Genomic DNA, 27123 nt, shown 5'->3' on the forward strand with positions numbered 1-27123 from the left:
TTACACTAAAATTAACTCCAGATCGGTTAAAGACTTAAACATAATACCTAACACCATAAAAAACCCCAAAAGAAAACCTAGGCAAAACCATTCAGGACATAGACATAGGCAAGGACTTCATGACTAAAACACCAAAAGCAATGGCAACAAAAGCCAAAATAGACAAATGGGATCTAATTAAACCCCAGAGCTTCTGTACAGCAAAGGAAACAATCATTAGAGTGAATCAGCAACCAACAGAATGAGAAAACATTTTTGCAATCTACCCATCTGACAAAGGGCTAATATCCAGAATCTACAAAGAAGTAAAACAGATTTACAAGAACAAAACAAGCAAACCCATCCAAAAGTGGGTGAAGTATATGAACAGACACTTTTCAAAAGAAGACATATATGAGGCCAACAAACACATGAAAAAATGTTCATCATCACTGATTATTAGAGAAATGCGAATCAAAACCACATTGAGATACCACCTCACGCCAGTTAGAATGGCAGTCATTAAAAAACCTGGAGACAACAGATGCTGGAGAGGATGTGGAGAAATAGGAACAGTTTTATTTTACACAATTGGTGGGAGTGTAAACTAGTTCAACCATTGTGGAAAACAGTGTGGCACTTCCTCAAGGATCTAGAAATAGAAATTCCATTTGACCCAGCAATCCCATTACTGGGTATATATCCGAAGGATTATAAATCATTCTATTATAAAGACACATGTACACATATGTTCATAGTGACACTGTTTACAATAGCAAAGACCTGGAACCAACCCAAATACCCACTGATGATAGACTGGACAAGGAAAATGTGGCACATATACACCATGGAATGCTATGCAGCCATAAAAAATGATGAGTTTGTTTCCTTTGTAGGGACATGGATGAATCTGAAAACCATCATTCTCAGCAAACTGACACAAGAAGAGAAAATGAAACACCACATGTTCTCACTCATAGGCGGGTGTTGAACAATGAACGTATGGACACAGGGAGGGGAGCATCACACACTGGGGTCTGTTGTGGGGGTGCCGAGGGACAGTGGTGGGGGGTGGGGAGGTCAGGGAGGGATAACATGGGGAGAAATGCCAGATGTAGGTTACAGGGGGATGGAGGCAGCAAACCACCTTGCCATGTGTGTACCTATGCAACAATCCTGCATGAGCTGCACATGTACCCCAGAACCTAAAGTAAATTAAAAAAAGAAAAAAAAAAAAGCTGTTCCAGATTGCCAAAGACTGAGGAGACATGACAACTAAGTGCAACTTGAGATCCTGGATGACGTTCTGCATTGAGGGCGGGGAAAGGCCTAAAGAGAGCCAGGCTGGACTTTATGCAACTGGAACAACTGGTTGTTTGAATAATTAATTAAACGTGCTAGAAGAATAATTTGGGAGGTGGTGCTGAGCATAGAATTTAACAAGTCCCTTGTAGAACATTGTACTTCTCCAGTGTAACTTTTCTCAAAGGATAGTGGCATGTCTATATCTTTTACTAGAATATAAGCTTCATGAACATGAAGTGGTCCCATCTATCTGGTACCACTCTGCCCAAGTGCTCAATGCATTGCCAATAAATGTGATTAAAACATTACCTTAATCTGTTGCTGGTTAATTTCATGCAAGCAACTTTGCCCCTCACCTCTGCTCTGGGTGGCTTTGCTAGTTGGGTGGCTCTTTCCACCTAAGAATGGCCAAGGGGGTTCATCCCTTTATTTAATGCCTCCTTCTCTTTCAAGCTCAATATAAGCCTCATCTTTTCAGTCAAAAGTGTTAGGCTTTAGAGACCAGATGGAATTCAAATTCCAGTTCCCTGGCAGACCAGCCTGCAAGTTAGCTTGGTCTTTCCTCCTCTCCAGGTGTGGTTTCCTCAACAGTGAAGAAAGGTTTGAATTTTTTTTAAACTGTTTTTTTTTTAAAATTTGTTTTGTTATTATGATTATTGCTGGGTGGATTGTTTGCTTATTTGCAGATCCCCCCTTTTACTTTTTTGTTTTCTGTTTTTGTTTGTTTTTGAGATGGAGTCTTGCTCTGTTGCCTAGGCTGGAGTGCAGTGGCACAATCTCGGCTCACTGCAACCTCTACCTCTCAGTTCAAGCGATTCTCCTGCCTCAGCCTCCCAAGTAGCTGGGACTACAGGGGCACACCACCATGCCCAGCTAATTTTTGTATTTTTAGTAGAGACGGATTTTCACTATGTTGGCTAGGATAGTCCTGATCTCTTGACCTTGTGACCTGCCTCGGCCTCCCAAAAATGCTGGGATTACAGACATGAGCCACCATGCCTGGCCTTTTTCCTTTTCTTCTTGTTTTTTTTTCTTTGATAAAAAGAAGTGCAGTGGTACCATCTTTTGCCGGACTGGAGTGCAGTGGTACCATCTCGGCTCACTGCAACCTCCGTCTGCCAGGTTCAAGCGATTCTCCTGCCTCAGCCTCCTGAGTAGCTGGGACTACAGGGGCACGCCACCATGCCCAGCTAATTTCTGTATTTTTAGTAGAGATGGGTTTTCATCATATCGGCCAGGATGGTCTCAATCTCTTGACCTCAAAATCCTCCCACCTCAGTCTCCCAAAGTGCTGGGATTGCAGGCTTGAGCCGCCGCACCCGGCCACAGATCCCCTTTCTTTAAAGGAACTCTTTATGTAGTATCCAGAGGTATACACAAATAATACAGGTTAAAATGGCATTGCTTTTATCTGGTTGGAGGTGGGGGAAAGTGAGGGCAGGGGAGTGGGTTTGGGGGTGTACAAAACCTGTCCAACTACCCATCCCTTTCCCCTATTGCCACCTCACCCTGGGAGACTTTGAGGTCCTAATGACAAACTTCTAAGACCATAGTTTGAAAATTCTAGAAGTTTGCTACAATTATTCTGTCACCTTCAGAGGCACTATTCTGTGAACTGTGGCATTTATCCTTGCTCTCTTCCATGTTACATTTACCATGCTACTATCTGGACTGGAAGGAATGGGGTATATCTTTTTAGACCCAAGCTCTAGTACAAAACCTTCACCTAATAGTTCACTTACTGTGAAAGTTTATTACACACATTGATTTATTATTGTCATATCCAACTAAAAAGAGTAAAGGGGCAAGGGGGAAAATGACTAGCGGCACATAACACCTACCCCAAGAATTGCCCACAAGCCCAGTTGCTGAAACAACCTGCTGAGACTCTAAGATTAATTTCACCTACCATGATCACTCATCAATTAGAGCTTGCTAGCCCCCCAAAACTTTGCTAGTGCCAATGAGTTTTCTTTCAAAATAACGTAACATTTCTCTTTCAAATAAAACTCCCAACCTTCTCTTTGTTCTTCAGACATACTAAAGACCACCCCAGTGTGTGTGTATGACCTGAATTGAAATTCTGTGATTCCCAAATGAAAAATTGAGTTTAAAGATTCTTCTTTATATTTTGACTTTGACATTGGCAAAGGTTTCCTAATGATGACCGCTGGGGCCAGGACCTCCAGCAACTTCCTGGAGGAGGTGGCCTGTAAGTCAGGCTTGGGGAGAATTTCAATTAGTAGGCAGGAGGTCATTGTTCCTGATTAGTGGAGGTTATGCAGAGATGACGGACAGAGGAGGCCATGCAATGGGTAGCTTTTGAGAGTTGTTAGGGACACAGAGAAATAGAAGGTGTGGGAGTGAGGCATGGAGCCCAAGAGTAGAGTAGCTCAGCTATGACTTGAGATGGCCTAAAGCAAGAAACAGAAACTATCATGGTATATATTAAATTAATTCCCTAGTGTACTGTCCTCAGCAAGATACTCCAGGAAGATAATTGGAACTGGCTAGTTTCCAGGTATCTTTAAACAAAATGTGAGCAGCCTCTAAGGCAAAACTTTTCTGGACATTTCCAAGGGCACATCCCATATCCCCTATTTTCAGCACAAGCTTACACTATTTTGTATCCAGGTGAGAAGATGATGATTGCTCCAGTACGGGAACACTGCGCCAGGTAACTGCACTGGCTTAGCTAGAGGCACTAGCCAGCTGCTGGCTGTTGGTGGGAGTATCCTGCCCTCTGCTGGATTTGGCGGGAAACATGAATTTGCATTGCTTGCTAAAGAATTAATTAAGGTTGAAAGCTTTTAGAACTGAAAACAAATATTTGCTTGTGTGTTGATGAGGTTTAATTAACTTGGGAATGCATTCCTTAAATGGTATCTGGATTCTCAGGTAATTTCCAGGTATCAAGGAAAAAAATCATTTTATATCATATATATACCTCTTGTTCAGTAAATAAGGGTGCATAATATACAGTGCCAGCATTTTGTCCTGTAAAGAATAAAAGCTGCATCTATGATAATTCTTAAAGTATTCACATAGTGTTGTGATTTGATGAAAGAATCCCAAGAGCACAGTTAGACTGTTGGGGTTTGTATATTAATTCAGCAAGATACTAAATCTGAGACTCAGTCTTCTTATCTGTAAAAAGATGCCATACTCACCTTAACGGGTTGTTGTGAGGATCAAGCAAACTAAGAATATTTGCAGGAGCACTTTATGGTGCCCATTAAAAGCATGAGGTTTTAAACATACGCACAGGTTAAATTATTGATTTAGTTTATTTCGAGTAAAACTCAAAAACAGACATCAATGTTTCAAATCTAGATAATGACAGGACTCTTCCTAAAATATTGAAAGAGATCAGCAGGCCCCAATTTTTGCAAGAGCCTTTGAAGATGGGACAACTTTTTACTAAGTAGTATTTATCTCCAACTGCTGGTCATTCTGTTCTGTACAATCTGTACAAATGTCTCTATTTCTCACTTTCATAAAGAGAAAAATGGCAGAAATTAATTTTAAGGATAATCTTTTCCAGCAGCTAATCCCTTGCTTTCCTCTCCTTCTTTTCCCTTTTGTTCTGGATCGTTCCCTATCCCTTTATTCTGTTCTCTTCCTGTGTAAGTTGAAACCAGAAATAAGTAGTTTCAGAGGGCACTGTCAATTGCTGTTGATGTTTAGCTGTTTCTCTTCCTCTTGTAGCAGTTACACAGGTGTATAGTTTTCCCTTCTGTGCTATTATTATATGTGGAGTAGATAGAACATGACCCAGGCTCTGAAGGTTTTTGCCATCTAAGGTGTGTGAAGCTGGGTAATAATGTTATTAATGTAGTACCTTTTAATCAAAAACAATAGATCTGTTTTTAACTTAAAAATTTATATAATTGATTTTATTCTCTTCATTAGAAGCCCTGCTTAATAAAAATATTTTTTAAAATCCCCAGCAACCAGCTGAAGAGTAAACCCAACTAATTGATTACCTTGCCAGCCTCAGTAAGTGCTATACTGATGTGTTCTAGAAAATCCACATTCAACAAAGATTTATACTACTTGCTGAAGATACGAAGGAATAAGATCTGATCTCTATATATGATATATTTTGGGAAGAAATAGGTTAAGAAGATATCATGTGCTCTTGAAGAATGAAGGTTTTCAGGTAGAAAAGGGGTGTGTGTGTCTTTCTATTGGAGCTGGGTGGGGCAGGCTTCAAGACAGAGGGTACCAGCTAAGCATCATATACTATTATGAAAACCTATGCTGTAGTCAGAGTGATAAGGAGGATGAAGATGAGGCTGAGGCTGGAAAGGTACTTTGGGGCCAAATGAAGGTGCTACTTAACTGCTAAGATGTGGAGCTTGAATTTCATGGGATATGTGTGTTAACCAATACATTTGAGTGTTGGATTAAAATTATACCTCCATTATATTCTGTTTAGTCAGAGAAGTATTTATTACAGAGGAAATGTTGGGTTTTAAGTGGCATTATAATTCGCTACCACTTTAAAAATATACATAAATTTCTAAGTGAGAACTGCAACCATTTCTATGTTCAGTCCAAACTGGGGTGGGCTAGTGACTCCCTGTGTAACCCAGGGTTCCAGGTTTCTGGGTATACACTGTGAGGAAATTCCCACTTGTAACTGCTGTACCTTGAGTTCTTATTTCAAAAAGCTCTAGGAAGAAGCTCAGCCCTGCAAAAACTAAAACTGGTTGGATTCAGAGATGCCTGAGTTGGAGATGAACTTTGATCAACTCTCCTCATTAACCATAGTAACAAACCCTGCTCAGGGGGAAGCTTATTTGCCATTTTCTGTACACACGATGTATGTAGAAGCATGATCAGCAGGAGACTGAACTGCCCACTTTCACATACAATGACTCAGCTAACCAGCCCAATACAAGCCCTGCTTTTACTGTTGTTCCTGAAGGCACTGCTTTGGGGAACTATCCCAGGTGTCCTCCTCCCTTGTTGCAAATAATATAGTCTCCCTCTTAAATCCTCCATTGCTGTGGTCATTGGACTGTCACCTGCCTAACAATTTAACGCACCTGTTGTGTGGGTAACACCTGAACAGACTAGAATCCTTAGCTCGCAGTTTTAAAAGACAACAGCTTGAGTCCCTTTTGATTCATCAAAAAGTCATGCATTTTTTTAAAAGCAGCCACCAGCCTCTTTCGTCCATTTAGTCTTAGACAACCATATACTCTAAAATATCTGAAGTCAGATGCCTAAGGAGAAGAATTTAGAAATGGCATCAACCACTTTCTATATCTGACCTGCCATTTTGTCACATAAAATAAAAGGGGGATCATAAAAAGATCCATGGATAAAGGCTCTCTGCATCACCAAACATGCTTGCTCATCTAATTAATGATTTTAAAAGACAGATTATTTATATAAACTATTTGGCATGATATTACTGATCTTAACTCTCCTTATTCACTATAGCAATTCCGCAAATTTCAAAAGAGACAAAGATTGCTCACACTAAAGCTTGTTTATGGCATCTTAAAAGAAAGCACTTTGAATTGCTATGCCCCAGTTCCTAAAGTGGTAATGAGATTTATAGGTAACTTAAAAAATTTTTCTTTTGTGTGTTCGCTCAGCACTTAGCACATTATAGGCATTCTGAAGAATGGAGCACATTCCATTAAACAATTTGGGCAAAAATAAAGTGTAAATAAACATAATAACTAGTGTAGCCAGGTGCTCAGTGCCCTAACTGGGTTGGCAAAGAAAGCATGGAATAGTGTGAGAGCCCATGGGAGGTCCTCTACCTCCAGTGCCCAGCACATAGTAGGTATTCAATAAATAGCTGAGGAATAAGGAAACAATAAATGCACTCTTTTCTTCTAGCCACGTTGCTTGCAGTAGTTATTTTAAGGGTGTAATAAAGTAGTAATTGCTCTGTGACTACGTGGGCTCATAAGTTAATGTTTGCAAAGCGCTTTGAACTTCCTGGGAAAAAGAATGGTGTTTTTGTTGGCACTGTGTATTGTTTGCAGTGGCGCACAAATTCTTCCTCCTCCTCCTCTTTCTCCAGCTGCCAGCACTGTGCCCTCCCCCAGCTCCGTGCAGGGCCAGTATCTCCCACAGGGCACCTCAAGGCCTTTACTGCCTCTCTCCAGCCAGCACCAGCGCTACAGGACAGGTAAGGACACAGCAAACGTCGGAAAGATTTTTTTAAGACCACTGAGGAGAAATCAAACTTGGGTCGATACTAATAATTCTTACAAAGATTAGTGTTTAGAGGAAAGCAGATGCTTGGCCAGCCGTGGAAGAAGCTACTGGACAGACAGACTCACCCGTGAGGACACATCAAGCTAGATCCTGAAGGGGAGATAGAAGTGTCGTATAGGCAATCAGGGGTATGTGTGGAAGGAGCTGGTTTTTCCATTTTATGTGGCCCATACACATAATACAAAACCTTGGCTGGTAACTGGCAGCAAAATGTTACATAGTTCTGTTAGTAGGAACCCATAAGACAAGCCAGATTTCTTTTATATGAGTACAATTTTCAACGGCTATGATTCCTTTCCCCATTATTTTCTTTACGTTTGATGACGGCAAATAAAGGAGTTCTGTCTCACATAGGGTTGGCCAAGGCTGCAATTGTTTCCAATGCATTTGGTACTATTTTTAAAAATTGCCATTACTGTTAGGAACTTCATAATTAAACAACTCACTGTGGTTTGGAAAACAAAAGCTATATTTTCTGTTAAGAATGGATGTCCTTTGTGAATAAATTCAAGCAAAAGAGTTTTATTTTTGCGTTACACCAGGTTAACTTTCAACTGGTCACACGTGATAAATATCTCAAAGTAAAACAGGGAGAGGCGGTTACAGGTTCAGAATAACTAGAATGACTATCGGTGGCAGATCTTGCCTTAAAGGCAAGAACACCTCCAATTTCCCACAAGTTGGAAGTGACTTGTTTTCCAGACCACATCATGAGCTTTTTTGTGTGTGGAAAATTTTTCATGTTAATTGCTGTACATGTGGAAAATTCATTCTATCTGCAAATTGTTTCTAGGGATTGGAATTAAATGTCATGTGGAATAAAGCCAACGTGGCATTCTGTTAAGAAGACAGAGCACGTAGGTGATGGCTACCCAGCTTCAAAGAAAAAACTCAGATAAGCCTGGCTTTAGGTGAACTACATGAAGTTAACCCAGACTAAGGCTTAGGTTTTGTTTTAAAAAATGTGTAGAAGGAAAACTCCTTCCAACTAAAACACACTCATTATTTACCTGAAAACAAAAGTAGGTGGAGTTGAATTTATAGTTATAGTAAGTAGCATTTGAAACCCTGAAAGCTTAGAGTCCACATAAAAGCCACAAGTACAACATTTATTTGGGAGTAACTCCAGGTAAGAAACAGGTTCTTTCATCACTCGATTCAGTATAAGATGAATTTTCCATTTGTACAGGCTTGAAAATCACATAGGCATCATTGAATTTTTCTTTTTTTTCCAAACTCTGTATTTCATACTAGACAGTTTGTCCATGTCCTGAAATAAATGGATAGGAACTCACCTCAGGGAAGATGAGGTGAGCAGTCTGAATTAGGGGGAGGCTGCATTTCCTTTCCATTATGTTAATGACCTGTTGCATTTCAGCAGGCTGTACATTCATTTACAGCAGAGTGGATGAAACCTCCTATGCTCTGGCTTGGAAACCAGGAGGAATCACCAACTGAGATTTGCCAACCAGAGTTCTATGGTAAGTCTGAGTTTGAAATGTGTGGGTTCTCATTATTCATTATTTCCTTTGATCTTGGGGAGGGGAAGAAATTAACACATTTTAATCAAGTGTTATATATTCAAATGAATATAATATTGAGGAAATTATTGCTGGAAATTCTGTATTGAGGTGCTTAATGAGTAAGCTGACTGACTCGTCGTCTAAGTATTTTGGACTTCTACTTGTTGATGCTAGGTTTTTTCTTATTTTTTCTTATATGATCAGTGGATTTGCTATGGGGATGTCTTATGTCAAGGCAGATGTTGAGTTTATGACATTGAGACATCTATTTTTGATAATGGAAGGGTTCAATAAATACAAGAGTGTGACATCAACACAAGGAGAAGGGAAAAGACAAGAGACTGGTCTAGAAAGTTGAAGGTTCATATTAAGAGAAAAAATGAGGGAGCTGGTGAAAAGCCAATTTTACATTGGCTAAGCACAAGAACTCAAACATATTTTAATGATGAAGACAGGTTAAGTTGGCTCATGGGAGTGTGTGTGTGTGAAAGAGAAAGAGAGGGAGATGGGGGAGGGAGGGAGGGAGGGAGGGAGAGAGAGAGAGAATGAGAGTGAGAGAGAAAGAGAGAGAGAGAGAATTGATTATTTTCTTATCTATATCCACTTTAGCCTTTCTCAGGACAGTAACCCTGTCCTTTCACCTCTGTATTATCTGCAAAGAATAGACAACCAACATTTTTATTGAATAGGGTATCTCTTTTTGTAGGTGCTACAAAAAAGTTCAGCAAATAGTTGCTTTTCTGTGCTTTCTGTGACATAGGGCTCAGAACTCAGCCAGAGGCAGCTGAAACTTTTTCAAATAAATTGCCAGCCGAAAGGTGAGCGTTGAGTGTTATCAAAAAGTATTCTCTCAAATCTAGATAATATTAGAGTTACACTTTAGGGCTAGACCACCAGGGGTCAGGGCGTTGTCTATGGGAAGACTTAAAGTACACCTTAGGTGTCCTGTAAGAAAGACACAGGGCACCAGACGGGGGGATGGCGGCGCAAACCACATTGCCATATGTGTACCTGTGCAACAATCTTGCATGATCTGCACATGTACCCCAGAACCTAAAGTACAAGAAAAAAAGAAAAAAGAAAACTAACAAAATATACCTCAAAGCACTATGTATGTATTGGTTCGTTTTCAGGCTACTAATTAAGACATACCCAAGACAGGGAAGAAAAATAGGTTTGTTTTTTTCTCTTTTTTTGAGACTGAGTTTCGCTCTTGCTGTCCAGGCTGGAGTGCAATGGCGCGGTCTTGGCTTACCGCAACCTCCGTCTCCGGAGTTCAAGCGATTCTCCTGCCTCAGCCTTCCCGAGTAGCTGGGATTACAAGGGCACACCACTACACCGGGTTAATTTTGTATTTTTAGTAGAGATGGGGTTTCTCCACGTTGGTCAGGCTGCTCTTGTACTCCCGACCCCAGGTGATCCGCCCGCCTCGGCCTCCCAAAATGCTGGGATTACGGGCGTGAGCCACTGCGCCCAGCAGAAAAATAGATTTAATGGACTCACCGTTCCCCGCGTCTGGAAGGCCTCACAATCATGGCCGAAGGCAAAACGCACTTCTTCCGTGGCGGTGACGAGAGAGAATGAGAAAGAAGCCAAAGCAGAAACCCCTTATAAAACCAGGTGTGACTTATTCACTACCACGAGAACAGTATGCGGGAAACCTCCCCGTGATTCAATTATCTCCCTCCCACAACACGTGGGAATTATGGGACTACAATTCAAGATGAGATTCAGGTGGGGACACAGCCAAATCATATCAATATAGTATAAATAAATTCAGAATCATAGATTCTGTGGTTAATAAGATTTGCTTGAAAGAAAAAGAGAGAGAGAAAGAAAGAAAGAAAAGAAAGAAAGAAAAAAGAGAAAGAAGAACAAAAAGGAAAGAAAGGAAAAAGAAAGGACACAAGGCCGAAGATCTCAACTTTTAAGCTACAAATCTCCCTGTATAGTATTCAAGCACTGGTTCCTGGGTCTCGCTTCTTGTGATTTTGATTCAGTAAGTATGAGATGGGGGGATGTGTGTCCCTGGGAATCTATATTTTGTCAAAGATGCTGATGTTGAAGGATCTCAATTTTGAGAAAGATTTCTGGGGTTTCTCTAGCTTGTTTATCTCATTAAAGCCTTATGAGCACAGAACACATCAGGAACCTGGCTCTGAGAGAGACTCAGGGCAGCTGGGATGAGGGGCAGTGCCTGTGTCTCAGAGACTTGTGTTTGAACACACTGTGGCTTTGGAAGAAGGAAGAAGCACATTTCTCTTTCTAAGGTTCAAGTATTTTCTTTTTGAAAGAGAACAGTATTGTCTACCTCGTGGGATTTAAAGAAATCATGCATGCAAAGTGAGTTAGCAGAGTGACTGACATGTAATGAATTAGTAATTGTTAGCTCTTGCAGTGGGAAGAGAAGAGGGATGCCAGTAACAGGCCCTCTGTGGCCAGGAAAATGATTTGGGGCAGACAAACCCAAGGCATCACCATAGAGGACGTTAGCTGTGGGATTTGAGGATGCAGGGCCAGTGTCTAAAGGTAAATTCTAGACCCAACGATGAATAAACATGAGGATAGGAGACACACTTTCTCACTATAACAAGTTTTTTCCAAGAGTGGTAATGAGCAACCCAGATGGCACAGTTAATTGGAATTATAATTGATCCCTCATTGGTATTTAAGTCAATAGTTTAATTGATTTTCCTCAGGATAACCATTATGAGAACTTCTAAAGAGAACAGAGTAAAATGCATCAAATACTGTGACTGGTTTATATTTGCTACCCAGTTTGTATGGAAGGAATAATGAATAAAGAGAATAATAGTCAAAGAGGGATACAGGGATTACAATTCGAACACACTGTCATGAGTCAAATACTTGTCTGGTTATTCAGTGCGATGTTAGGTGGTATTGAACCAGATGGTGAGGCCAAGTACTCCCCCCAGATGAAGCGCCAAGAGCAGAGGAACAAGTGCTAGTATCGTAGGTGCCTTCCTTAAAAGACAAAGATGAAATTTGGTGGCACATAAATGTACGATATGACAGAAACAGCCAGCAAACTAACAGGGCATATGAAGGATGGGTGGGGGTGGGGTATGATCAGATGTCCTTGAGCAAACATGTAGCCTCCTTTGGCCCAAATGTTCCCTCTGAGTGCCCTTCCAGTCTTGATACGCTGTTATAAAACATATAGCATGGGACAAAGCCCATCACTTTATATTTTTCTTACCTACAGAGTAGTCCATAAACGAGGGCACATAAGTGATTGTGAAATGCTGGCTACTTTGAGGAATTTTGTTTACCCTGAATTATTATTTTTTCCCCATAAGCCAAAGTTTCCACTGAAACATATTTTCACCAGTACTGTTATGACTCTGGATGTCACTGATATCTTTTCAGTAAGTAATCACCTTAATAGGTGGTAATTATGAATAAATGATGAAGAAAACGTGCTAACAACAGTAGCCACCATCTTTCAAGTGCCTGTCATCTGCTATGTCATATTTCATCATTAATCCTTTCAGCAACTCTGTTAGCAGGCATTATTGTGGCCATTTTCCATGTGGATTCTGAGAGCTCACAGAGGTAGTAAATATATCAGGACTTTATTTTGATAGAATAATTTTTTATGACATCACCAATTTATTCCAAGTTAATACTAGAGAATCCTAAAAATGTAATGGAAAGACAATAAAATTAAAAATCCAGATAATTTGAATTTGACTTTTAATATATACTGTGGTTAGACCCACAGATTTCTGAGCACTGTCCATAGTGAAGACCTGGTCGTGTAGCGTTCAAGGTAGTGTTTATGTAGTGTTTATACTGAGTGATCTAGTAAAAATCATTCAATTTATTTATGCCTCAGTTAATTTTATTAGTGAAAATAAGATGATGACACCTACTTCGTAGTTAAGTTTTAGAATAGAATACGATATTTTTGAAAAGATTTTAACATCTGCTGGGTGGTGGCTTTATAGCTTCTTTGTACTATGCTGTGGCTCCCTATTCCTAATATATTCCTTACTTGGCCTCTTTGCCTGATAAGTTTCAACCTCCCTAGTTAGCAGTATTTTTCTATCTTGCAAAGCCTAGCTCAGATTCTTCCTACTCAATTAATATTTCTTGATGACATGAGACATTGGCATAGCCTTTTAAAATCATCAGAATCACACTGTCACATTATTGTACTAGTCTATTACGAATGTCCATAGAGTCTATTTATTGTCTCCCTCTCCTCAGATGAGAAAATAATGCCCATGAAACGTGTTATTGATATGGGGTAAAATGTGTGACATAATATGTAGAAAAAAATATAATTTCAAAATTGTTTGAAGAAAATACTTTCAATTTTGTTAAAATACAGCTCTGTGATAGCCTTTCCAGTAATTTATGGCTTCAATCTAATTCATGACAAAACATCAGATAAAACCATGTTTTATGACTCCATTGCTTGGACAGAAAATGTCTAGTGCATCATAGACACAGTTGAGTCTTCTACCTCTCTCTGCATTTTATTTTCGTAGCTACTGACCCTGAAATGACTAGAGAGCAGCGTAGGTAGGTGAGAAAAGACTGCTTCTTCCTGGAAGGCTTACCTTTGATAGTGAATCTACTTCCAATGTTGCAGAGAACTATGTGTCACCGCTATTGTTCTGAATGATATAACTCTGTAGAGACTCTTTATTACCTAGAAAAACAGTACTCTCTGAAAGTTGAGATTCTGTTTTCTTAGAATACTCTTCTCTGTGTTCACAGCTTTAGTTAGTCTTTAAACGAGGTTATGAGAAACAGAGAAGTTGGCAAGTTGGACATGGCATAGCTGTGAGACTTCAGCAAACTGGTACTTGCCTACGATGTTATTTCTCATTAGCTACAGACATTCATTCTGTGCCTTTGTCTCTCAGCCTTTCCTCTGCAATACAAGAGACTTTGCACAGCTAACTCATTTAATCTTCATGACAACCTCAAGAGGAAAGTAATATTGGTATGGCAGTTTCACAGATAAAGAAACTGAGTCACAGAGAGACCATAACTAGCCCACTGTGAGATAGCTAGTAAGGGGTAGAGTCGAGATCTGAGTAAAACCATCCTTGCTTCAAAGTGGGGTTCTTAGTCACTCTACTGGGTTGCAAAAAGCCACAATAATAAAAACAATATGGAACTGGTTAAAAATTAGAACTATTTATGTAACAAAAATAAATAGATTGGAGATAGAAACTAGAGTATAGTTTTATTATAAAATTATCCAGCCCAACAAGGGTTGCTATTTGGAGAAATTGGTTATTTGGATTGAAAAGTCCAGTTTAGCCAATCCTCCCTTAAAGATAATTGCCCATTGTATTTCAAATGGATTAAATAGTTAAATATAAAGAATTAAACCAAAGTAACTTGGAAGAATATAGATGAACATTTATCTTATCTCTGGATAAAAGATGATTTTCTAAACTTAAAAGCAATTAAGAAAATTATAGAGGAAAAGATTGATGAATAAAATGAAATATTTCTGTATGTCTTAAACAAAATGAAGACAAATAACAGCTAACACATGTAAGAAATCATGATTTTCATATACACTTGAAGAAAATAACAAAAGAGAAAACAGAAGTGCTTAACAAAATATGAGAAAATATGAAAATTACTTTTTTGTAAAATAAGAAAGACAAATTTTTAAAAATGGAAAATAAAGCAAAATTTGTAAACATTTTTCATAGAGCACATTTTAGCGAAGATGTTTAGCTAGTAATAATTAAGGCTGTTGGGAGCTCTGCAAGATCAGTGAGTTCATGTACAATCTTTCTGCCAATAATTTAGCAATATCTATCAAGAGATAAAAATAGCCATATTTTTCAGACCGCTATTTTTTTTAACTTTTATTTTAGTTCTGAGGTTACCTATGAAGGTTCATTTACATAGGTAAACACATGTCATGAGGGTGTGCTGTACATATTATTTAATCTCCCAGGTTTTTAAGACCAGTATACGTTAGTTATCTTTTCTATTCCTCTCCCTCTTCCCCATCTCCAGCCTTAAGTAGACCCAAGTGTCTGTTGCTTTCTTCTTTGTGTTCATAAGTTCTTATCATTTAGCTCCCACTTAAAAGTGAGAACATGTAGTATTGGTTTTCTGTTCCTGTGTTAGTTTGCTAAGGATAATAGTGTCTAGCCCATTCAAGTTCCCACAAAAGACATGATCTTATTCTTCTTTATAGTTGCATAGTATTCCATGGTGTATGTGGACCACATTTTTTTTGTCCAGTCTGTCATTGATGGCATTTGATGGGCATTTAGGTTGATTCCATGTCTTTGCTATTGTTAATAGTGCTGCAATGAACATTCACATGCATGTGTCTTTATGGTAGAATGATTTACAGTCATATGCGTGTATACCCAGTAATGGATTTGCTGGGTTGACTGGTAGTTCTGCTTTTAGCTCTTTGAGAAATTGCCATACTGCTTTCCACAATGGTTGAACTAATTTTCACTCCCACTGACAGTGCATAAGTGTTCTCTTTTCTCTGCAACCTGGCCAGCATCTATTATTTTTTTTACTTTTTATCAACAGCCATTCTGACTGGTGTGAGATGGTACCTCATTGTGGTTTTGATTTGCATTTCTCCAATGATCAGTGATATTAAACTTTTTCTCCTATGCTTGTTGGCTGCATGCATGTCTTCTTTTGAGAAGTGTCTGTTCATGTCCTTTGCCCACTTCTTAATGGGGTTTAAACCACTAATTTTTACATGAGGATTTATCCTAATAGTTATGTGAACAAAGATTTACGTTCAAATTTGATCATATTATTATTTCTTACAGTGAAATATTAGAAATAACAATATTTAATAAAATAAGATTATTACCAAATTAGAAAATTATTGTTCCACTATAGTATGTCCTGACATACCACTATTAAAACCATGTTGTGATTAGTTCTTAGTGACAAAAGAAAATGATAGTGGATAGTGTTAGTGTTCAAGTGTAACAAATAGTGTTTTAAGATAATGTTTTAAGTGTAGCAAGAGAGTATACATAGTTATTTATGCATAATTAGCTCATCTGGTTAAAATCAATAATAAACAAGGACTAGAAGGGTTAAGACAAATGTTCATCATGATGTTTGGTGGTAGTGGGATCCTCTCTTCTTTACAAAGTATCTACAACAAACAGAGAGATAATAATGGGGAAAATTGTATTTAAATAAGGAAAAGAAACAAAACAGGAAATACAGAGACAAAGAAAAAATGGGCAGATCATTAAAAATGGTGAGAGGCTCATGTCTGTGACCTCAAATCTGAAGTAATGGCAGAGTTGGAATGGAGTTTAGAGCAAACAGAAATATTGGAACAACTAGTGCTCATGGGCACCTCCTTTAGAGCACTGATGTATATAGAATAGCTGCAAGGAAAGACCTGAGCTTCTCTCTCTTGTGATAAAAGTGAGTGTTTTTCTAAAACAAACCAATTCCTGCCAAAATTCACGTTTTTATAGATGGCACATTGCTTTTCAACCTCTAAAATATTTTGGTTAAGATGTTTTCAAAATAACAAATCTTCGAATTCAGTCTCTAATATTTTCTCTTCATTTTGTTTAAGTCCATGACCTTTCCAATTTATGCAATATTATAATTTGGGGGGAGGAGCAGCAAAAGTAGATGTAATTTGTCTATTAGCTATTACTTTAATTTTTATAGTCTAAATATGTGGAAGTTTCCAACTTTCTTACTTTGATTGCTGTTAGACTTTCTAAAATGCCTTAGAGGAGTTTGAAGGTCTCATTATTTTCTTTGAACACTTTATTTCCCAGGAAAGTAGATATCCGTGTCCCTTGCCTGTAGGATCTGCTCTATGTTTAGGAGAATTTATGTCCCTAATTTTTAGTTCTACTTGGATTTCTTGGTACTGAGCAAAACCTCCTGAAGTCAGGCCTTTACATACTTCTTCTCAGCATAATGGATGCCTGTCCACATACTCAAGTTCATTTTTTCAGCTTCTCTCTGCCTCCTCAAATTACCCTGGAATCTTGATCCTGTCCTCTCTTGCTATAGCTTATCTACCACTATCTAATCTCATATTCCAGCAGTAAATGATCACTTACGTAGGCTGGGTGGAAAAAAATGTTGTTTTCCTGACATTTCCAGTATATAAAATATACTGATATTTCCTAAAAAGAAATTCAGAAAAACAACATTTTGTTTAATTATGTTATGTTAAAACATAAACATAATTGCTTATGCCCAATAAACTTTTATAGAAGTAAAATATATTTAAAGCTGTATTTTCCACTGAATTGTCAGGGCAACATTTTTTTTCCACTAGAATATTTCTTTGCACTTAGTCTCAGTAAGATTGCATTGGGTTCTCCATCAGCCCAGGGTATGAGATGCTGTTTGTTGGATCTGCAAAGCATGACTGAGTCCCAGGGCATTAATCATTATGGCATATGTATTATTTTGCTGCTGTGCTCTGCTGAGCCAAGGAGATGATGCATATATATTCACACTCCTCCACTCTCACTTCCTTCTTCCATCTCTACTTTCTACTGAAGGCAGTTTTGGCTGCCACCAAGTACTGTACCCTAAATGCCAAATTTTCAAATGCAAATGCCTATTTACAGGAACATCTCTCGTCCCTTGGGCCAGTTCATCTCTCTGTGGTACATACCTACCGGTAGTATAGCTATAACTTTGGCTGCTGCTTTGTAAGTATAAAGTCACAACCAGAATTGTCAAAATGTGAATTTAAAATTGGAATGTCTACAAGTAGGCTCAAATATCTTTGGAGTCACTAAGTTTGTTTAGAGGCATGGAGGTATATCACCCTGGGACTTGACTCCATGTTACATAAACCCCTCTGTTCCCTCTTGGAATCTGTTGCCATTTAACCTGGGATGTATGTACTCTGCCACCATTACCTCTAGCTCTAGCACTCATCCATTTGTGTAGCAAATATAGAGAGCACCAACCATTGCCAGGCACTCTGCTAGGTGCTAGACATGTGCAGTGGGAAAGAGGAAAAGCCTCTACCATGTGAGAACTTATGGTCTAGTAGAAATGCAGACAAGAGAGCTAATTAAAATATACAGTGTTAAGAAAAATCCTCTGTGCTGTAGTGGAATTCAATCCACAGGAAGGACACTCAGATTACCCTTTAAAAAGAGTGATGAGGGAAAGTTTCCCAGAGAAATAATCCAGAACTCAAAAAAGAAAGACTTAAAGCTGTGGGTCTTATGCTTCCAGATCTCCCTCCATGGGTTACAGTGGGATTCCAGGAGTGCCAGGGTGACAGAGCAGTAAATCTTCCAAACCAAGCTTGGCCAGGCTACAGCAAGCAATGGGGAAATACAAATCTTTAATGTTTGTTTGCTCTTGGTGACGATGGCATCATTGAAATTTTGGGGGTGTATTCTTAGGGTCATTTAACACATGTTAAAAAGAAAAATGTATTAAAATGATATTTTTATGAGGAAAAATCTTGAAGATGCTTCCCTGGATCGAATAACTATTCTGAGGTCTGACCACAGGTCTAACTTCTCTGGAGGTTGGTTTGAGACCCAGTGGAGTGACCTCTGAGAATGAGCCCTACTGCTGAATAGCCTCATTAGAGAAGATCTGGATGGAGGAGGTTAAAGTGCTGCTGCCATTTCTCCAGGATGCCTTCTGTAGATTTATTTTTGCTCTGCTGGGAAGCAGACTTTACTGACTCAAATTTTTTTCTATTATATTTTAAATTTTGAGACAGGGTCTTGCTCTATCACCCAAGCTGTAGTGCAGTAGTGCAGACATGGTCTCTACAGCCTTGACCTCCCACGCTCAAGTGATCCTCCCTCCTCAGCCTCCTGTGTAGCTGAGACCACAGGCACCTGCCACCATGCCCAGCTGATTTTTTTTAGTTTTTGTAGAAATAGGGTCTCACATGTTGCCCAGGCTGGTCTCAAACTCCTGGTGTCAAGTGATCCTCCACCTTGGCCTCCCAAAGTGCTGGGATTACAAGTGTGAGCCACTGTGCTGGCCTTCAAATTTCTTGAACTTTAGCATCCTCATGCTTGCCGTGATTGTTCTTTAGAGCTTGATTGATCAGTGATATCCTGGGTCTTGTTTCCCCCTTCTCATCATTGTTCTAATATCATTCCAAATACCCTTATTAATTCTACCGCTACTGCTACTTCTAACTACTACTACTACTATTACGATGACTACTACCAAGGGTTTTGTTTTTGAGTGACTATATGGTAGGCACCATCCTAGGCATTTTTTTCATATCTTCAGAACAACCCTGCAAAAATAAATATTATTATCTTCATTTTGTGGTTTAGGTTACTGAGGTTAAGGGAGTTTAAGAAACTTCAGTTCATGGAATAGTATTCTCAGCATACAGAACAAATATAAAACTTAATACTCCTTTTTTTTTTTTTTTTGAGACAGAGTTTCGCTCTTGTCACCCAGGCTGGAGTGCAGTGGCATGATCTTGGCTCACTGCAACCTCTGCCTCTCGGGTTCAAGCGATTCTCTTGCCTCAGCCTCCCGAGTAGCTGGGACTGTAGGCATGCACCACCACACCTGGCTAATTTTTGTATTTTTAGTAGAGATGGGGTTTCATCATGTTGGCCAGGCTGGTCTAGAGCTCTTGACCTCAGGTGATCCACCCGCCTTGGCCTCTCAAAGTGCTGGGATTACAGGCATGAGCCACCACACCCGGCCAATATACCACTGTTAACGCCAAACTTCCACTGAGCATAAACAGTGCTCAAGACCCTTGATTCAGGAAACCTGTGCCAGCCATGCTTCCTGGTACAGAGACCACTGGTAGCAACTTGACTGGAACAGCCAGACTTGGCCCTGTGGCTTTGAGGCTTATTGCAGGTTTCAAGGCAAGGGAAGGGTCTTTTTAAGGGCAAACAGGCCCATTGGAGGGGAGTACAGTGTGTCAGACTCCAGCGTCAGCAAACAGCGAGGAGGCCTGACCACTTCATCCGAGGGCAGAAGAGTCACTAGGTGCTAACTTTCTGTTTTGTTTCATTTTTGTTTGTACTAACTGCTGGGTGTCAGTTATTATGGGCTTAAGGCTGTTAATCCTTGGCAAAAAATAATCTGAAATTCTTTAGTTGAAACCATCCTTCTTGGGGACAGGGAGAGAAATTCTTGGATTATCAGATTAAAATTAACATCAGCAATCCCTTTTAAACCCTGCGAATACACTGACCTTTAGCTATGCTATAGAAGTTCTATTATTTGAAAAAAAAAATTTATACCCAAAAAACTTTAACTTATGGTTTTTCTTTTGCTACAAAGTTAGAATTGCTTATTCTAGCTTTCCAATTGTTTAGATCCTGAATAAGCCAGGTTTGCATGAACTAATAAGCTTCCATTCCTCTGAAGTTCTCCACTGCATCCCAGGCTGTAGACACTATGTTAAACTGACAAGCATACATGGCCCATGCAGATGAGCAGGAAATAATGCATAAAAATTCGAGTTTAAATTGTTACTTGCTACACTAGGTAAGAGGCTGTGAACTGGTGTGTGTGCTTTGGCAGATGGGTAAGAAAGTATGGAAATTCCTTACCTAGAGGGAATGAAGTTAGAGTAGGTGTCCTCTTGTTTCTCATCAGAGCACTGAAGAGATACTTTCAGTGGTGGAGTAGGAGATGTGCCCTGGGAGGCTAAGAAGATGTGGTTAGCCCCAGCCTATGGGCTAATGGGGCTGTATTTCTTGTTTTGAAGTAATGTGAACCTCAGTGGCCTTTCTGTTGAAGTAGCTTGTGTGCTAATAACTTGTGACAAAAGGGTGCTTATAAGATCTCAAAAAGAGTCCTTGGCTTGTTGTTATCTGAAGATGGTTTCCTTTTCCAAAATGAGTGGGAGATGGTCTGGAAAACCTGGGGCTGACTATGTTTTATCAACATTAATTGATTATGTAAATCCTATGTACAACTTGTTTGCTGGTGATTTAAATCGGCATTTGAAAGTCCCAGCTAAGGGTTGTCACAAAATTCTTGTGGGTGATTTTTTTCCTTTTCCAAGAACTTCATATAGAGTTAATTATGAACTCTTCATGCCCTTGTACAATTCAATTAAATGTATCACTGAGAATTTCAAGTATGCAATTTGTATAGCCCACTTTTCATATTCATTAAAATTCATATACACATTTCTTCATATTCATTGCACAGAGATGGAATCAGAGAGATTTTGTTATTTAGTCAATCTCTTGGTTTATTTAATTTCAACGAGTTTATACCAAAAGGAATTTAAAGTGGTTAAGTTAATAAAATTCAGCAAAGTATTTATGACCACACAGCATAATTTCTCTATTATTTGGAAGGCTTTTATTTTTAAAAAATTGTGGAGGTAAAGAGTTTTCTTATATTTTGAGTACATAGTATCCTCAAGTTGAAGAAAAGAAAACAAAAATTTTTTCCTGAAATGCCAGAAATTTGCATGAGGTAAAACACCTGGTTTGTAAGGAAAAAAAAAAAATCAAGCCCAGACACCCTTACCAAACTGAAAGAATATTTCACGTTTCTAAGATACTTGGGTGAGTTAAACCAAACAGGAAGCAACAACAGAAGTCCCTGAATCAGAAAGGAACTTCTCATTACTCATTTGACTTTGCAAGCAGAATGATGATGCCATTACCCTGAAATCTACAAAACTTAAGAAAACTCTTTGTCAATTATGAAAATACTTATCGTTATGATCTTCTATTATGTAATCTCATGGGCAATTTCACCCTCTCCATATTCCTTAGACTACTCCAACCCTTCATACCTCTAGAACTAGATCATGTTTTGCCAACTTTGTAGAACATGGAACACTTTGGGGAAGAAGAAGGTTGAATCACCCCACTCGATCTTTTAAGTGACGTAGCCTACCCTATATAACTTGAATGGGCAAACACATGAAAACAAATTAAAAAATTGGTAATTCTTTTACATAATTGAGACAATGTCTAGTTTCTTGAATACAGGGAGAAGCTAAACGTTACATGTAAAAGTATTGTAAACACAATTTCCTCAGTCACGTATGGATGACAGTCATCTGTAATATGCAGACAACTTGCCACACCCAGTGAACACCCTGAAGAGGGAAATGCAGAATGGGGAAGTGGGATGGAGGTTTTAATTTCGTGGTCTTTTGTGTTTTGGAAAATGTAAGTCAATGTAGCATTTGCAGAAGTTATCACATTGTTGCAGAGCCAAATTATACCTTCCCTTTCCATTATATCTAAAATGCTGGTTCCTTTTTAACCTTTGATATAAAGAGAACAAAAGGTATATCTCCTTAAAAATAGCAGTTGGGGCCGGGAGCGGTGGCTCACGCCTGTAATCCCAGCACTTTGGGAGGCTGAGGCGGGTGGATCACGAGGTCAAGAGATCGAGACCATCCTGGTCGACATGGTGAAACCCTGTCTCCACTAAAAATACAAAAAATTAACTGGGCATAGTGGCGCGTGCCTGTAATCCCAGCTACTCAGGAGACTGAGGCAGGAGAATTGCCTGAACCCAGGAGGCGGAGGTTGCAGTGAGCCGAGATCGCGCCATTACACTCCAGGCCTGGGTAACAAGAGCGAAACTCCGTCTCAAAAAAAAAAAAAAAAAAAAAAAGTAGCAGTTGGATTTTGCCACTTGGGGTCCTGTGTCCACATGCCATGCCAGTGCTCAGCAGCTCCAGGTTTCTTAGATACTTTTGCTGACGTTTATTGAGAGCTTAATATTGCGTCAGGTAGTCCTACAGCACTTTAATTTCCACAGAAACCCTATGAGGTTGGCACTGTTTTTTACGTAGATGTGAAAACTGAGACACAGAAATAAAATGCATTTTTTTCCCCAACAGCTTGGTTGCATATTGTTCTCAAGGGGTATCTGAAGTGTAGTCCTCATGGGGTGCCTGTAGACTTGTTTAGCCTTTTTTTCTCTTATTTTACTATTATTTTGAAACTTTAAACTGTTTTTGAAGTTATGAAGTAAGTATGTGTATAAGACAAGGATTAGAACATATGAAGAGCCAAATGGAAAGAAGTCTTCCTTCCCAAACACCCCAGGACTAATCCACAAAGGTAGCTATTTTAAATTTTATGTATTATAAATTTTCTATGCCTAAATTTTCTATGCATATGCATACGCATTCATTTTTATGTATGGGTCAATTAAGGTACGTGTATCGTCTGTGAACATGCTTGTCTCCCTGAATTAATTGTAAGTTCTGAAGTCATACTACGTATACTGTTCTGGTTATCTATTGTTAAGTAACAAATGATCCCAGCACTTAGTGGCTGAAATCAATATTTATTTTGCCCACAGAGCTGCAGTTTGAATAGGTCTCAGCTGGAAAACCTCATCTTTGCTTCACTTAAGATCAGCTGGGGTGGTGCAGCGATTAAGGGCTGGAATCATATGAAGGCTCAGTTGCTCACATGTGTAGTGTTTGATGCTGGCTTTCAGCTTGGTCCACACGTGACTCTGTGGCTGGAACAGCTTCACATGGTCTTTCCATGGAGCTGCTTGGCTTTCTCACAGTGTGGTGGCTGGGTTCCAAGCATCCCAAGAGAACTGGGCAGACACCATATTGGCTTTTATAATTTACTCTTGGGCATTGTAGGACATCATTTCTGTTGTGGCTGCAGTCTTAACCAGAATCAACTCACATTGTAAGGGGAGCAGGTGGGATGGGATATATTGATAAAAGCATCTCTGGAAAATATGATCTGCCGTAAGTATCTTTTTATCTCAGGCGTATCCCTAACGGGCCACAGCTTTATCTACACTTATCCTACAGTTTTGTGTACAGTAGGTGTTCAATGAATGTCCAGGTCTTTGAATTGTGAATCAGGTTTAAGAGGAGGTAGTTCTCTGGACTGAGGTGACCTAAAAGGGGAAGGGAGGTGCTGGCTCCTACGAGAGTGAGATCCAGAGTATAAAACCCCAACAGGGACAACTGCTAGGGGTTGCTAGAAAAAGTGCTTCTGAAACAATTCCCCTGGGGTAACTAGCAGATGTCTTTGAACTGTTTTCTTTGTCCAGGAAGTTTCTGGGAAGTGCTGTTTTGATTGTGAAGGGAAATCAAGGCATGGTGCTAGGCTGAGCTTCTGGTGAGTGGGTACAGTTAAACTGTGCATCCTCTAGTATCCAGTTAATGTCTGAAGCCCTTCCTCTTTGTAGTGAAGCTCACCCAAATTGTTCAATAGCCTTGCATGTTCTACAGTCATTAGATTAATATGAAGGTAAAACTGGGTAGAAGAAATGAGAGCTGAGAGTGGAGGATGTGTCTTGTTTGCTTTTAGATCTGATGTTAACAAATATCATAGATGCCCATCAGAGCAGGGCCTGAACAACTGGCATCATTGATGTTGGCCCTCTGTTGTTGAAACTAGGCCTGTAACACCAGCTGAGGTCTGCTGTTGAAGAACACATCTGAGCAGGCATAGCAAAGTAGGCTATGCGTATGAGTGATGTGGAGACAGGATGGAAGGTCATACTCATGGATTTGTTTTGGAACTCCTCCTCATTATGTCTTATTTTGTATTTCTTATTCCTCTGTAATCTCCTCTGTACTGTCCTTCTTACTATCACTCTCAGTTTCCAAGTCAGCTCTCAACCTCCTCCACTCCCTGGATAGTGATTCACTTGTTCTCTCCTGGCATCACATCACTTTAACTGACAGCCCAGAATCAGACCAGCCTGGCCCTGGCAATAACTCAGTCCCCACCATCACACACATGCATTCCCTCATAGGTCTTCCCTCATGGGGGTCTTAATTTGGCCATTCAAGCTCCAAGGGCTCTTGTCTCCTTCCCAGTTTGGCCCCAATAGTGTTAGAGTAAATAATAGGTAATAATGTGTTCACAGGGGCTTAGAATCAGAGACACAATGAAAAAGAGCTTCTTGTGCTCATATTTAAGTGTATTTGAAAAAGCATTTATCAGAGGGACAAGACCAATATTGTTGGCTAAATATTTCCAGCTACTTATAGGAGCTGTCTGCCATGCTACCTACACTGTTTTCTTCACTCAAGCAGGTATCCATAGCATTGACTAACTCTATTTTCCTTTTAATATAGTTTATGATTATTTTTGTAGTTAGACTATTCTAAACTATTCATTTGAACAGGTCCTTAAAGGCCCACCTCCAGCTGCCTCCCCATTGCCATCCAAGCACTTCTCCTACTCATAAGATTCAGTGGTAGAGAATTACTTCATGGTAACCATGCAGGGGTTACCCAATAGAGGAAGAAGAAGCAATTGAAGTGAATTTCATGACAGCCTTTTGGTGTTCAGGCCAGATTCCCTGATGGGACATTGGTCTGAAGAGATGGTCAGACCCTTCATTTTCTAGTTGAGCTCAAGATGCGTATTTAGTGTGGCTTTCAGAATGATTGTTTTTGGAAAGCTATGAAATGTTGGTACTTACCGATTTTCCTTTGTCAATGGCTTCTGTAGTATAGAATAAAGAAATAATTAGATTTCCCAATGTGTCAAGGTTTTCATGACTTAATTTTTGGACCTCAGAGGTTGAACACTGTTTGTTAGAGCTTGGCTGCAGTGGTAGTAACGAAGTTAGGGTGACATAACAGAGCAAAATTCTTAGGTTCCCTGCGATCTCTGCTCATGATAGCATCATCCTCCCTGGTCCCGAGGATGGTTCAGAGTTGCAAGTCCCTTTCCTATTGCTCTTTATGCCTAGGGGCCACAACTTGCTTATCTCTCCTCAGTGCTTCCTGCTTCTACTCTGTCAATTTCTTACCCACAGACACTGCTCTAGTACAAGGTTTTTTGTTTGTTTGTTTTTGAGACTGAGTTTTGCTCTGTTGCCCAGGCTGGAGTGCAATAGAGTGATCTTGGCTCACTGCAACCCCTGCCTCCCAGGTTCAAGAGATTTTCTTAACGCAGCCTCCCAATTAGTTGGGATTACATGTGTGTGCCACCACACCCGGCTAATTTTTGTATTTTCAGTAGAGACGGGGTGTCACCTTATTGATCAGGCTGGTCTCGGATTCCTCACCTCAAATGATCCACCAGCCACACCTCCCAAAGTGCTGGGACTACAGGCGTGAGCCACCGCGCCTGACCTCTTAGTACAAGCTTTACTTGACTATTTTTAAGATGGTGGCACTATTGAACTGGTATTCAGCTTTCTTCAGTTATCTTATAACATAACTTATAAGTGGTGGCTTATACGTTGTCTTATAAGCCACTGCCTTATATTTTCCTAAAATTCCCATTTAGTAACTTACGCGTTTTCTCAAAAAGATTGGCAATTCCTCTTTGATAACTGAATCAAGTCACATGTATTCATCATAGTAGATAAGGGACCTCACCCATCCAGCCCCAGTGAGGCACTTGGTAGTGATTGCTTACGCAGCTGCCCACGCTCTTCCCACATCAGCCTTGTCGCTGATCTCTCATAGTTCTCCCTGTTTTCTCCCCTTGATTACCCTCATCTTCTCATTCACATGTGAAATGCTGGTTCTCTCCTGGTACCATTTTTGACTTGAAATCCTACTGATTCTCTAAATTTGTCTTTCACCTTCAAAGGCAACTTCTGCTCCCATCTGAAGAGGAAATGAATGTCTCTGTTCTGTCCTTTGAATTGCTTTGTGTTGTTTTCTGTCTTGTACTCTGTAGAGGTGGGCACGTTGAGTTATTTTGCTAGACTGGAGGCTCATGCAGGGCAGAGGCTAGGCTTTGCTCACTTCGACATCACGTTCTCCCATGCTTAGATCCAGACACGTAGTAGGCCTTTGCTACATGCTGTTGATTTGAACAGAATATTCGCGGATTCTCTCCAAGAAGTGGTTAATTTTAATCTAGACCATCAACTCAAGTTTTTGTGTCTATAAAATGTGTAAAGCAAATATGATAAAAATGTATGTCTGATTAATTTGATGTCCAATTATTCTGATGTTATTTCCTAAGTAAAAAAATTAAAATGTGATTTCATAAAGGATTTTAAAACATATAATTGACAAAGGACAATAGGACAATTCCTCAAAATTGGATATATTAAATTTGATTCCTTTTATATGTTAGCACTAAACAACTAATGACTCCTACAGATGCAAAAATATATAGTAATGCCAATGGTTGTT

General features: G+C 39.5%; 1 protein-coding gene and 1 long non-coding RNA gene across 2 annotated transcripts in view; one reads left to right on the plus strand and one right to left on the minus strand.

Annotated features, from left to right (window-relative positions):
• Positions 1-10765, minus strand: part of LOC135276991 (uncharacterized) — a 66815-nt gene extending 56050 nt beyond the window's left edge. Inside the window, exon 1 of the long non-coding RNA XR_010344598.1 lies at positions 10557-10765. This is a non-coding gene — a long non-coding RNA (uncharacterized LOC135276991). The remainder of the gene's footprint in view (positions 1-10556) is intronic.
• CYTIP (cytohesin 1 interacting protein) overlaps positions 8958-27123 on the plus strand; it is a 71898-nt gene continuing 53732 nt past the window's right edge. Inside the window, exon 1 of the mRNA XM_012454900.3 lies at positions 8958-9011. Coding sequence (XP_012310323.1) covers positions 9009-9011 — 3 coding nt within the window. The 5' untranslated portion in view covers positions 8958-9008. The remainder of the gene's footprint in view (positions 9012-27123) is intronic.

The sequence above is a fragment of the Aotus nancymaae genome, unplaced genomic scaffold (assembly GCF_030222135.1).
Source record: "Aotus nancymaae isolate 86718 unplaced genomic scaffold, 86718_ANA_hifiasm-v0.15.2.pri h1tg000029l, whole genome shotgun sequence".
Lineage (NCBI taxonomy): Eukaryota > Metazoa > Chordata > Mammalia > Primates > Aotidae > Aotus > Aotus nancymaae.